The 13,060-nt window shown below is 42.3% G+C and overlaps 1 protein-coding gene across 3 annotated transcripts in view; it reads right to left on the bottom strand.

The window, feature by feature from the left end:
• The window catches only part of Top3a (DNA topoisomerase III alpha), a 41,433-nt gene that overhangs the window by 20,123 nt on the left and 8,250 nt on the right, over positions 1 to 13,060 (bottom strand). For all 3 annotated transcript variants that reach the window (XM_040748780.1, XM_040748782.1, XM_040748779.1), the window contains 5 exons: positions 5,527 to 5,586; positions 5,010 to 5,083; positions 4,147 to 4,222; positions 1,354 to 1,462; positions 71 to 214 (listed from right to left, as the gene is read on the bottom strand). In XM_040748780.1, coding sequence (XP_040604714.1) covers positions 71 to 214; positions 1,354 to 1,462; positions 4,147 to 4,222; positions 5,010 to 5,083; positions 5,527 to 5,586 — 463 coding nt within the window. The remainder of the gene's footprint in view (positions 1 to 70; positions 215 to 1,353; positions 1,463 to 4,146; positions 4,223 to 5,009; positions 5,084 to 5,526; positions 5,587 to 13,060) is intronic.

The following is a 13,060-nucleotide window of genomic DNA, read 5'->3' on the forward strand; positions in this document are numbered from 1 at the left end:
TATTTTTGGTCCTATGACCTAACACCAAGATGCTACTTAAGACAATGGGCAGCCCCATCTGGCTCCTCACCGATCCTCAGATCCAGCTCTTGCCTCACATCCACGGCATCACTTACTCTCTGGTCAGGCTCAGTTAGGTTTTCACAGGCTGCCCTGACGGCATGCGGTGTGATCTCAGAGAAACGGGCTCTCAACACCTGTAGATTGGGCTTTACTGTAGGAGAGAAGGCAGCACAGATAACAAACTTAATCATAAATGCATCAGCACAAAAGCAACTGCTCTTCTTTTTTTTTCTCCTGAAACAGGGATTCTCTGCATAACAGCTCTGACTGTCCTGGAACTCACTCTATAGAGCAGGCTAGCCTCAAAATCAGAGATCCTCCTGCATCTGCCTACCAAGCGCTGGAACTAAAGGCATGCACCACCACTGCCTAGCACAACTGTTTTTAAACCATCATGACATTCAGGTAAACCAGTACAAGAAGCTGGTTTACCTTTCACCTATTAGTTTAAATTAATTAGAATACAAAGAACAAAGAGGCGAAGGGTATTATAATCCAATATAACAATTTTTGTTTGTTTGTTTTTCGAGACAGAGTTTCTCTGTATTGTTTTGGAGGCTGTCCTGGAACTCACTCTGTAGACCAGGCTGGCCTTGAACTCACAGAGATCTGCCTGTCTCTGCCTCCTGAGTGCTGGGATTAAAGGTGTAAGGTGTGTACCACCAACACCTGGCTAGCAATTTGTTTATTTTACATCCCAACTACAGCTACCCCTCCCTCCCACCTTCTCCCCTCTGCCTCCCCCCAATCTACACTTCTTCATAATCCCTCAGAAAAGGGCAGGACTCCATGGGCTTCAGCAAAGTATGGCATGTCGTGCTGCCATAAGACTAAGCACTTCCCCCTGTATTCAGGCTGGGCAAAGTATTATAATCTTTAATTTAAGTCTTGTTAGAAATAACAATGGAATCAATTTCAGCCACAAATACTTTAGGCGAACGTTATGAGAGTTAAATTTTACTTGGATCTTTTGGTTTAATTTTAAGAAAAAGTAGAACTTGAACAGTTAAAAGATCTCCTATAATTTTATTTTAGGAAGCCAGTTGGTAGTGGCACACCCCTTTAATGCCAGGCCTCAGGAAGCAGAGGCAGGCAGATCTCTGTGAGTTCGAGGCCAGCCTGGTTTACAGAGCGAATTCCAGGACTGTTACACAGAGAAACCCTGTCTTGAAAAAAAAAAAAGAAAGAAATTATTTTTAATGTGTATGTGTGTGATTTTGTGTGTGAATCAGGAATTTGACCACAGACTACTTATAACCCCCATGCAGAGACACTCGGCAATAGACTCACCAGCCTTGCATACATGGATAATCTCAAACCCGATGTTTTCACCTTCTCTGTCACAGTCAGTCCAGATCACCAGTGCCTGACAGTGCTGTGTTTCTCGTTCCAGAGTCTTCTGCAATTATAGGGCAAGTGCAGTGAGCAGGGAAGTTTGGCTCCTTCACACTAAGAATCTGATTTAGGAGGCTGGAGAGAGGGCTTAGTGGCTGCTCTTCCTCAGGACCACATGCGGCTCCCAGCCATCCATTCCACCCTCTTCTGACCTCGAGGGGGGGGGCACCAGACATGCATGTAGTCATTGACACGCATACAGGCAAACTACTTATACACATTAAAAAAATTAAGTTAAATTTGAAAGAAAGAAAAAATCTGATTTAGCTAGGCAACATAGGTCATGTCTGTAATTCCAGCACAGGGGAAGTTGAGGTAGATGGCTGTGAGTTTCAGGTCAGCCTGGGCTACAGAATGAAACCCTGATTCAAAAAGAAAACAAAACAAAACAAAACACATATACACAAACAAAACAATAGAAGAGTCCATCAAGGTGAGGATCAGAGCTGGTCTTGGAGTATTCAAACTTGGGGGGTGGGGTGTGAGGAGATAGAGCAGAAAAAATTGCTCATGGTATGGTGTCTGCTACAGTCCTCCAGATCTGTGTATGTACAGAAGACTGAAGGTTTCACACAACCTCATCAATATGATGAAATCGACCATCAGTTCTGCTCAAGCTCCAGTCACTGAATAAGTTCCTCCCAATTGCCCTCCCCAGACAGAGTCTCATGTAGCTTAGGCTGGCCCTGCACAGGCTATACAGTTGAGAATGACCTTCAACTCTGGCTCCTTCTATCTCCATCTCCCCAGTGCTGGGATTACAGGTGTGTGCTATGGAGTATGAGGCACTCTACAAAAGGAGCTACATTCCCAGGCCTGTTCCCAGAGTTTCATTCTAATAAACTTTCCCACCCCTATTATTATTGTTATTATTGTGTGGGAGGGCATGTGGATGCCACAGAACAACTTTGTGGAGTCAGTTCTGTCCTTTCACCTTAGAAATATTTTAAAATTTTATTATTTTTAATTATGTGTATATGTGTGTGTTGGTGGGTGGGTTATGTATATTTAAAGGTAGGAGTCTGATAGGGTTGGGCATACTGGATCCCCTAGAGTTGGAATTACAGATGGTTGTGTCCTGCCTGATGTGTGAGCTGGGAATTGAACCTGAATTCTTTTGAAGGTGAGCATGTGCTCTTAACCACAGAGCCATCTCTCCAGGCTGAGTTTTTTTTTTTAACTTATTCGTGCTTCTGTGTGAGTATGTACCACTGGTATGTGGGTATTTTCAGATTCTAGAAGAGGATGTTAGATCACTTGGAACTGGAGTTACAAGCATTTCAGAGTAGCCCACCTGGATGCTGGGAACTGAACTTGGGTCCTTTGGAAGGACAGGAAGCAATTTTCAGCACTGGGCCACATCAAACCCTCTTTCCACCTCTACACTGGTTCCTAGCAGTGAACACTGGTCACCAGGCTTTTGCTGGCCTGACAGTTTTCTTTTTTTAAGACAGGGTTTCCTCTCTGTTCCTTGGCAGTCCTGGAACTCACTCTGTATACCAGGCTGGTCTGTAACTCAAGATCCACCTGCCCCTGTTCCCCCCAACTGCCCGGTTTCTTTTTTTGTAAATTTTTTCAAGATAAGGTCATGCTAAGTAGTCCTCACTGGTCTTGAACTTCCAATGATCCTCCTGCCTCACCCTTGGAAGTAAGAGATGTGGGTCCATACTGCTCCATCTTATTTTGAAGCTTCTAAAGTTTATCTGACAGGAAGAAACAGGAATCTGTGCCAGGTGAGGCCAACCTAGGTTATATGGCAAGGCCATGTTTTCCAAACAGCGTTATGGGAATTCTTCCCACCAATAGCTTGGGTACCGGCCTGAGGGTGTGGCCTGGGGCACTACACAAGGACTGAAAAGCTGAATCAGAAAGTGCACTCTCTCTTGCTCTGGCTCATGCTCGCATGGTGGGAGACCCAAGTGGTGGGGAGACAGCGCAGGATCGGGGGTGGCTTCAGCCTTACTTAGTATGTGCAAAGTTTGTCCTTTTCATTGCACCTTTTAATAGATCAGTTTTTATACTTTGTGAGTTCATGTTCAATACAATAAGTGGAAAAAACATTTTAAAGTCATGATACTGGTGGTGGTGTACATCTTTAATCCCACCAGAGGAAGGTGGATCTCTACGAGTTTGGGGCTAGACTGGTCTACATACTATATTCCAGGCCAGCCAAGGTTACATAGTGAGACTCTGTCTCAAATAAATAATTAATTATGATACTGAGGTTGGTGGAAAATTCCAATGCATTAAAAATATAGAAACAACTCAGTTCAATGACTTCTAGTTGTTTTTTTTTTTTTTTTTTTTGGTTTTTCGAGACAACGTTTCTCTGTGGCTTTGGAGGCTGTTCTGGAACTCAATCTGTAGACCAGGCTGGCCTCGAACTCGCAGAGATCCTCCGGCCTCTGCCTCCCGAGTGCTGGGATTAAAGGCGTGTGCCACCAATGCCCGGCGACTTCAAGTTGTTTTTTTTTTGTTTTGTTTTGTTTTGTTTTGTTTTGTTTTGTTTTTGTTTTTCCGAGACAGGGTTTCTCTGTGGCTTTGGAGGCTGTCCTGGAACTCAATCTGTAGACCAGGCTGGCCTCAAACTCACAGAGATCCTCCTGCCTCTGCCTCCCGAGTGCTGGGATTAAAGGCGTGCGCCACCAACGCCCGGCTTCTAGTTGTTTTAATCTCCATAGATCTTACCTTGATGTCTATAAAATTTTCTGGGCAGTACTTTTCAATTTCCGCTTCAAAGAGGACTACAGGATTGCAGCTCTGCCTAGAATAGAAACAGAAACACAGAGGTCTTTACCATCATGGACAGAGAGCCCCTCCATTAAGAACATCTAACTATAGCAGGCACACAGGTGACCTCCCATAGGAAATGGCCTGGAGAGCTACAAAACCAAAAAAAAACAAAAACTAACCAAGCCAAAAAAATAAGGCTAGGCAAGGTAGCATGTGCCAGAAATCCAGCACCTGGGAACACTAGTCAGAGAGCCTGGAGATGGACCAGTCTCAAAAGAGAAACAACAACAACAACAAAAAAACCCACTCCCACCCCCTCTTTGCCCCCCCAAAAGAACAAGCAAAAAACCCAAAAACAAAAAACGACCAAAGCAAAACCAAAAAATAAGGCTAGGCAGGTAGCATGTGCCAGACATCCAGCACCTGGGAACACTAGTCAGAAAGGCGGCTGGAAATAGACTGTCTCAAAAGAGAGAGAAAGGAAAACTAGCAGGAGATTAAGAGGAAAGCTATGGGCTTCTGCATTACGAACTGTCCCCTCCCCCAAGCAGATTGATAGGAGAAGCAGAGAAGAAACACGTGAGTTTATACACATCTGCAATGGAATAAATGCAATTCAGACTTCACTGAAAAGAGTCTATTAGGGGTATTTATTCTAAAGGTATGATAAAAACTTATAGCAGGTCATATAACTCTAGGTAATTTTAGTATTATGAATTAGTATTTACTAATTATTATAAATGACATGGTAATATCAACATGCTTCAAAATCCTTGTGATATTTGTCACAGCTTACTTCCCATACTAATTGTACTGACCATTTCCGAAACCTCATCTGGAAATCGTGAGCCAGCAAATGTCCAGACACTGAAGTCATTATCATAGTAACATTCTGAGTAACAACAAAATGAAAGTTAGTCTTTCTGTAATTATATTTGCCAAATCATTCAATGGAAAGGAAAATAACAATGAACAGAACTAAGAACAAACACAGCTGATGGAAAAAAAGGACCACAAATATAACTGAAAAACCAAAATCAGCAGCACAACCACATTCACCAGCCCCCACCTCCCACTTGTTGAGAAGGGTCTCTCTATGGTCCTCACTGTTCTGGACCCCCCTATGTAGAACAGGCTGGTCTCAAACTTACAGAGATCTACCTGTCTGTCTTCTGATTGCTGAGATTAAAGGTGCATGTCACCATGACCCACTACCAAAGGGAGGAAAAAAAAAAAAACCTACTGTCTCAACTTCCCAAATATTAGGATTACATTATAGGCTAGCCACCATGCCTGTCTTATATGTCAGCTTTATGATGGAAACACTTTACCTACCTGGCCATATAGATGATAGTCAAATTCATAAATCTTGTTGAATTTAGAAAGGCCTTCTTTCTGTAAAGCACAAGAAAAGTATGTAAAAATTTCAAATCATATTAATAAAACAAATGACTCTCCAACATAAAGAATGAACAATACTCAGGGAGTGGAAGAAAAGGATACTTACTAAAAAAGCAAATAGAACTTGACACTTCAGCATTCAAGAGGCTATGAGTATTATAAGCTTGAAGCCTGCCCAGGTTACGGAGACCAAGTTTAAACAAATGAACACAAATATTATTTCCTGAACAAAGATAAAGCAGGTTGGGCTGTAGCTCAATAGAAGACAGTTTGCCTAGCATGCGCAAAGCCATAGACTCATTCTCCAGTTGTGTGTGGGGGCATGACTTCAATCCCAGTACCCAGGAGGCAGAGGCAGGTGGATCTCTGTGAGTTCAAGGCCAGCCTGGTCTACAGAGTGAGTTCTAAGACACCAAGAGCTACATAGAGAAACCCTGTCTCAAATGGGAGAAAGGAAGGAAGGAAGGAAGGAAGGAAGGAAGGAAGGAAGGAAGGAAGGAAGGAAGGAAGGAAGGAAGGCTGTTGGGTGCAATGGCCTCTGTAAACCTGATCCTGGGGAGAGGGAAGCAGAGACAGGAGGATCCCTAGAATTTTCTGGTCAGCTAGCCTAGTTAAGTGGGTGAGTTTCAGGTTCAAGGAGAGACAGGTCAGAAAAGCAAGGTGAAGAGCAATACATGAAGACATCATACATTATTCTCTAGTCTTCATGGGCACATACATTTGCATAAACAAAATGTGGCTTGAGTGAGAATGGCCCCCATAGGCACATATATTTTAATGCTTAATCACCAGAGAGTGGAACTCTTTGAAAAGATTGGAAAGATTAGGAGGTGTCGCCTTGTTGGAGGAAATGCATCACTAGGGCTTAGAGGGTTTCTGGGGCCCAGTCTCTCTCTGTTGCCTATAGATAAGGGTATAAAAGCTCTCAGTTACTTATCATCATGCATGCCTGTGTGCCATCATGCTCCCAGCCATGACAATGACTGATCCTCTGAAACTGCTTTCTTTTATAAGAGTTGCCTTGCTCTCTCTCTCTCTCTCTCTCTCTCTCTCTCTCTCTCTCTCTCTCTCTCTCTCTCTCTCTCTCTCTCTCTCTCTCTCACACACACACACACACACAATCACGAATGCCCACATGCATTTGAACCCCAAACACAATAAATGTACTGGGTGCGATGACACACACCTTTAAACCTAAAACCTGAGATGTGGAGATAGAAGGACCATGAATTTAAGGCTATCTTTAACTACATAATGAGTTCAATGCCAACCTGGTTACATGAAACCTGGGCTTAAAAAAAACAAAGAAAGAAAAGAAGGAGGGAGGGAAGGAAGGAAAAACAAGTAAAAAAAAGGAAACTTATAATAGTTTCTGACCCTTTTTTATTGTTTTCCTATCTAATTTGGTCTCATTCATTCTTTTTTGTTCTTTTATGTATGTGAATGAAGAAGTAGGAGGAGGGTTGGGCAGTAGTTACCCACACCTTTAATTCCAGCACCTGGGAGGCAGAGGCAGGCCGACTGAGGCCAGCATGGTCTACACAGTGAGCTCCAGGACAGTCAGAGCTATACAGAGAAACCCTGTCTCCACCCCCCCCCAAAAAAAAAGAAGAGGAAGAAGAAATAGTAGTAGTAGTCTGAGGCTGGAGAGATGGCTCAGTACTTAAAAGCACTGGCTGCTCTTGCAGAGGACCCACATGATGGATTAAAACCATCTGTATGTAACTCCAGTTCCAGAGGATCTGACACCCTTTTCTGACCTCTGTGGTCACCAAGCACACATGTTATAGACATACTTACAGGCAAAACATTCATATACATAGATTTTAAAAATAAAAAGAGTAAATAAATATCTTCTTTAATCAATGAGACTAACAGCCCTCATAAGGTAACCCTGATAATAATAGCTATCCAGTAAACTTCTTTATGGCACACGCCTTTAATCCCAGCACTCGGGAGGCAGAGGCAGGTGGATCTCTGTGAGTTCGAGGCCAGCCTGGTCTACAAAGCGAGTTCCAGGACAGCCTCCAAAACAATACAGAGAAACCTTGTCTTGGAAAAACAACAAAAACAACAAAAAGATATATTTTATGATCTTATTACTAGGTTCCTTTCTTCCTTTGGTTTTTCAAGGCAGGGTTTCTCTATAAAACAACTTTAGCTGTCCTGAAACTCAATTTGTAGACAAGTCTAGCTTCAAACTCAGAGAGCCAACTGCTACTGCCTCCTGAGTGCTGGGATTAGAAGTGTGATATGCTCCACCTCTTTTTTAAAAATTATAAAGCTGTTATAAAGCTGCCATGAGAACAACTTCATTTTGAGTTGTTTGTATGCCTAGGTCTTAACTATTCCATTAGAGTCTAAACTCTCTTAAAGATAGGGATTCGATCCCACCCTGACCATGTGATTACTATGAACAGGCTGTTGCAAGGAGAAACTCTTTAACCCCACCCCGTTTTCCCCTCCATCATTACAAAACAACCCAGAGTTCAGAACTCTGGCTTCTCCCATGGAGAACTCTAATTGTCTTTCCATCTCATGCCTTTGCTCTTCAAATATTCAACTGCTAGTGACTCTATAAAACTCAATAGCTCCAACACTCTTGCCACTTACAAATCTACCTGGGGGTGGTGCCAGATGGCTTAGCAGGTTAAAGTGCTCACCATGAAAGCCTCACAAGCTAGAGTTTGATGCCTGGAACAAACATAATGATGGGAGGAAAACATTAACTCCACAAAGTCATCCCTGGTCTCCACACACTCAATGTGGGAAGCACTCCCCTCTTCCTCATCATACACACATGCACTAAGAAAAGCAAAATGATACAAAAAACTTTACCAGACTTGTATCAATTGGTGCAGAAAAACACCTTGCTAAAATTCAATACCCTTTCCCAATTCAACTAGGACTAGGAAGAAACTAGAATAAAGCTAACACACGTAATAGTGAAAGAATGAAAAGTCGTCCTTTAAGATAAGTAACAGTTTCAGCCAGGCGTTGGTGGCGCATGCCTTTAATCCCAGCACTCGGGAGGCAGAGGCAGGCAGATCTCTATGAGTTTGAGGCCAGCCTGGTCTACAGATCGAGTTCCAGGACAGCCTCCAAAACAATACAGAGAAACCCTGTCTTGAAAAACCAAAAAAAAAAAAAAAAAAAAAAAAAAAAGATAAGTAACAGTTTCAGGACAGCCAGAGCTACACAGATAAACCCTGTCTCAAGAAAAAAAAAAAAAAAAAACAATAACGACACTAGCACACCTCTTCTTGGTCTTGCTCTTCAACACTATCCTAGAAGTTCCAGCTAGAACATTGACAAGAACACTGACAAGAAAAGAAATAGAAGACAACAAGATTGGAAAAGAAAAATTTATAGACATCACGACTGTTTCACTATGTAGCCCTAGCTGGTCTAGAACTCACAGAGATCCCCTTTCCTCTGCCTCCCGAGTGCTGGAATTAAAGACATGCACCAGTATGCCCAGTATAACACAATCTTCTCCATGCAGCCCTGGCTGTCCTGGAACTCGCTCTGTAGACCAGGCTGGCCACAAACTCACAGAGATCCATCTGCCTCTGGCTCCTGAGTGCTGGGATTAAAGGCTTGTGTCACTACCACCTGGCAACATGATCTTTTTCAAGGCAGGATTTCAGAGGCAGCACTAATTGTCCTCAAACTCATAGAAATCTGTTTGCCTCTGCCTCTGAGTGCTGGGATAAAAGGTATGAACCACCACATCTGGCCTAACATGATCTTTTATATGTGAAAAAATCCTAAAGAAACAACAAAAAACTGATTAGTGGTAATAATCAAACCCAGCAAAGTTGCAGGATACAAGTTCAACACAAAATCATTACTGTAAACTAGCTATGGTACATATTCTCAGCATTTAGAAGACAGAGGCAAGAAGAATGCCACAACTTCAAATTGAAGGACAGCTTACAATTCCCCTCCAAGCAGGCTACAAGACCTTACCTATTTTTAGGCTACATATCTCAGGTCATCTCAGTAGGAGGTAGAGACAAGTGAATCTCTTGAGAGTTCGAGGTCAGCACGGTCTACAAAGTAAGTTTCAGGATAGCAGGGGCTGTCACACTGAGAAACCCTGCCTCAAAAAATGAAACAAACCAAAAAAAGAAGGTGGGGTGGCTGACTGTGTTCATGTATGCATTTTGGGGTGCCCCTGCTGCCATGTGGTAAGACAGATACATTTTCTATATCAGACTAAGATGGTATACCAGACCTCCATGATGGGATCTTGGCTTTGGAACACTGTTTTACTTAATGTGCCAACTGGGTTCTAAAGGAAAGTTAACCACGTTCCCTGTACCTCCAAAAGGTTGTGTCAAAATAGACAACTTTCCCTTACTCCCTGGTTGCTTCTTGATAAAGTTAACTAGGCAAAATGTAGGAAGAATTCACCAAGGTCACAGGGTATCAAAGTCAGGAAGAGTATGTTGATGAAAGTGGCTAATTGGATAGGCTTCCCTTCCTTATGGCTGCCAATAAGGGAGGATGGGATACACGGAACTCAGGTATCACTGTTGAATGTGGCCTCTTTGCTTTCCTTGTGGTTGCTCATGGAAGGAGAAGGAAAAGCCAGGAAAATCTGCAGAGGATGGTCTGGAGAAGACAAAGGAGATATGGAAGACGTTTCAGTGTATCTTTTTTATCTCACAGAGGATAACAAGGCACTCCTAAACTATAGCAGCTTAATCCAGACCTTCAAAGGAAAAAAGGCCTGGCACTTTTCTGCATTAGATCTTGGCCTAAATTTTGGCTGGAGGATAATAAAAATGTCTTCTAAAGAAAAATATCCTTCACAGTATTTCTTTATCCTACAAAAAGAGCTTTGTAGAAAGGACATTCAGAATTTCTTAGATTGCCCATTTCCCCTTGCTGGTACATTCTGATAATAGATATAAGCTTTCAAGGTCTGAATGGAAATCTGAAAGCTAACACAGATAAAGTTGGACACCTGCCAGCCTGATCTGCCTTGATCAGGAGTGCTGGCTGCCACATATCCATGACCTTACAAATCTAAAGGTACTTTTCTATTGCTGTGATAGAACACCATAACTAAGACAACTTATAGTTGACTTATAGGGTGACTTATATAGTTCCAGAGGGTTAGGGATCATAATGGTGAAGACAGCATGGCAGCAGCAGGCCTGATGGCTGGGGCAGCAAGCTGAGAGCACACATCTTGAAAGCAAGCACAAGGCAGAGATGGAGTGTGCCTTTTATAACCTCAAAATCTGGGTGTGGTATCCAGGTCTTTAATCCTAGCACTTGAGAAGCAGACACCAACCTAGTCTGCACAGGGAACTCTAGGAAAACATAAAGAAATCCTGTCTCAAAAAAACAAAACAAAACAAAAAAACAGGCTGGGCAGTGGTGGTGCATGCCTTTAATCCCATCAGTCAGGAGGCAGAGGCAAGCAGATCTCAGTGAGTTTGAGGCCAGCCTGGTTTACAAAGTGAGTTCCAGGGCAGCTAAGAATGTTACACGGAGAAACCCTGTCTTGAAAAACCAAAACCAAACAAACAAAGAAACAAACAAATAAACAAAAACACAAACAGAAAACCTAACCAACCCCCCCAACAAACCCCCAAGCCCAAAAAACAAACAAAACCCTAAAACTGCCTCCCAGTGACATATTTCATCTAGCAAGGCCATATCTCCTAAACCTACTTAAACAGCACCACCAGTTAGGGACCAAGTATTCAAATATCTGAGTCCATAGGGGACATTCTCATTCAAACCACCACATTTTTGTTTTTAAATTTAAGACAAACTTTATTAAAGATTTATTTTATGTGTATGGGTATTTTGCTTGCATGTATGTCTGTGTACCATATGCGCGCATACCAAAAGAGGGCATTAGAAAACCTGGAACCGGCCGGGCAGCACTTGGGAGGCAGAGACAGGCAGATAGATCTCTGTGAGATCCAGGCCAGCCTGGTCTACAAAGCAAGTCCAGGACAACCAAGACTACATAGAGAAATCCTGTCTTGAAAAACAAAAATCAAAAAACTGATTAGTGGTAATAACCAAACCAAACCCAGCAAAGTTGCAGCATACATGTTCAACGAAAAAACTGTGAACTAGCTATGGTACATACTCCCAGCATTTAGAAGACAGAGGCAAGAAGATTGCCACAACTTCAAATTGAAGACCAGCTTACAATGCCTCTCCACGAAGTCCCATGTGAGTACTAAAAATTAAACTCAAGTATTCCAGAAGGGCAGCCAGTGCTCTTTACCACTGAGCTATCTCTCCAACTCCTAAATGTTACTATGTTTTATCCCATGACATAAATATGCTTGTTGAAGAAACGGATAACTGGAAGTTTACCAATGGAGAGGGCAGAGAGGAACCTGCCTGGAATCCCCTACCTAACATGTTACTCCAGGATGAGCATTAACAGGGCTTCCTCGGATGATTTCTGCTGAGTGCATAAATGTCAGATTGGGTGATGTTTTGTTATACCTGCTGCTTCTCTATCTGCTACTTGCTGCTCATTCAAAAGTGGAAGGCACCACTATAGATGGACTCTCTGGACTGTAGAAAATACAGAAAAACTTTCGGCTGGTGTGGTTTTCTTTCTTTTCTTCTTCCTGTCCCTCACTTAGGAAAATCTGTTTATTGAGCACACTGAAAAAGGGTTACAGTGTGGGAATTATCTAATCCCACTACAGGCCGGCCTATGTTTCCTGTGAGCGTTACCTGGGTGCTTTAAAAGCCCCATAATTTAAGAATATCCACACAGGTGATCTTAATCTATTACATGCCTATATATAGTTTGGACTTAATTGTCCTTTAATAAGATGGTACATTTATTTGCTAATGTTAATATGTCTCATGATATTAACAAAAGAAATAAAAGGGAGGCAGTAATAGGAAAAGCAAATGTTAGAAGGGTGTAAGAACAAGAGGTTTTTAGTAGAAAGTATTTCTGTATGAGAAGACTTCGCCCTGGGTTAAGACAGCTATCTAGTTATAGAATGAGAAAGACTGAGACAAAGCTCAGAAGCCTTAACAGGTCAGGAAAGCCTGAATAAGTTATAGAAAGCTTACAGATGAGACTTAGAAATAACACACAATATTTCTAAAGTCAAAGTTCAATCAAACCTCTACTTAAACCAATAGAGCTCTCTTAAGTTATTGATTTCTCTTTGCAGCGTTCACAAGGCCAGGTTTAGAGAACAAAAATGTATGTTTAGTCAGGATTCATTTAAAAGTGCTTGGTTTTCCCCAATGTTACACAAAAGTTAAACATACCAGACTGGTATAACTGGCCTTAGTATTCAATAAACATGCTTAAAGTCCTATACTAATGTGAATAAAGGGATGCCTCTCAAAAGTCAGCTAGGTTCCAGGAGACTATAGGGCATCTGTTAAAGGGTCCTGCAACTCTGAGAGTCACCTGTCCTCTTGATCAGAGAGGCCATGGAAATCTCACAGGGCC

Source organism: Mesocricetus auratus, unplaced genomic scaffold, assembly GCF_017639785.1.
Source record: "Mesocricetus auratus isolate SY011 unplaced genomic scaffold, BCM_Maur_2.0 Super-Scaffold_100007, whole genome shotgun sequence".
Taxonomy (NCBI): domain Eukaryota; kingdom Metazoa; phylum Chordata; class Mammalia; order Rodentia; family Cricetidae; genus Mesocricetus; species Mesocricetus auratus.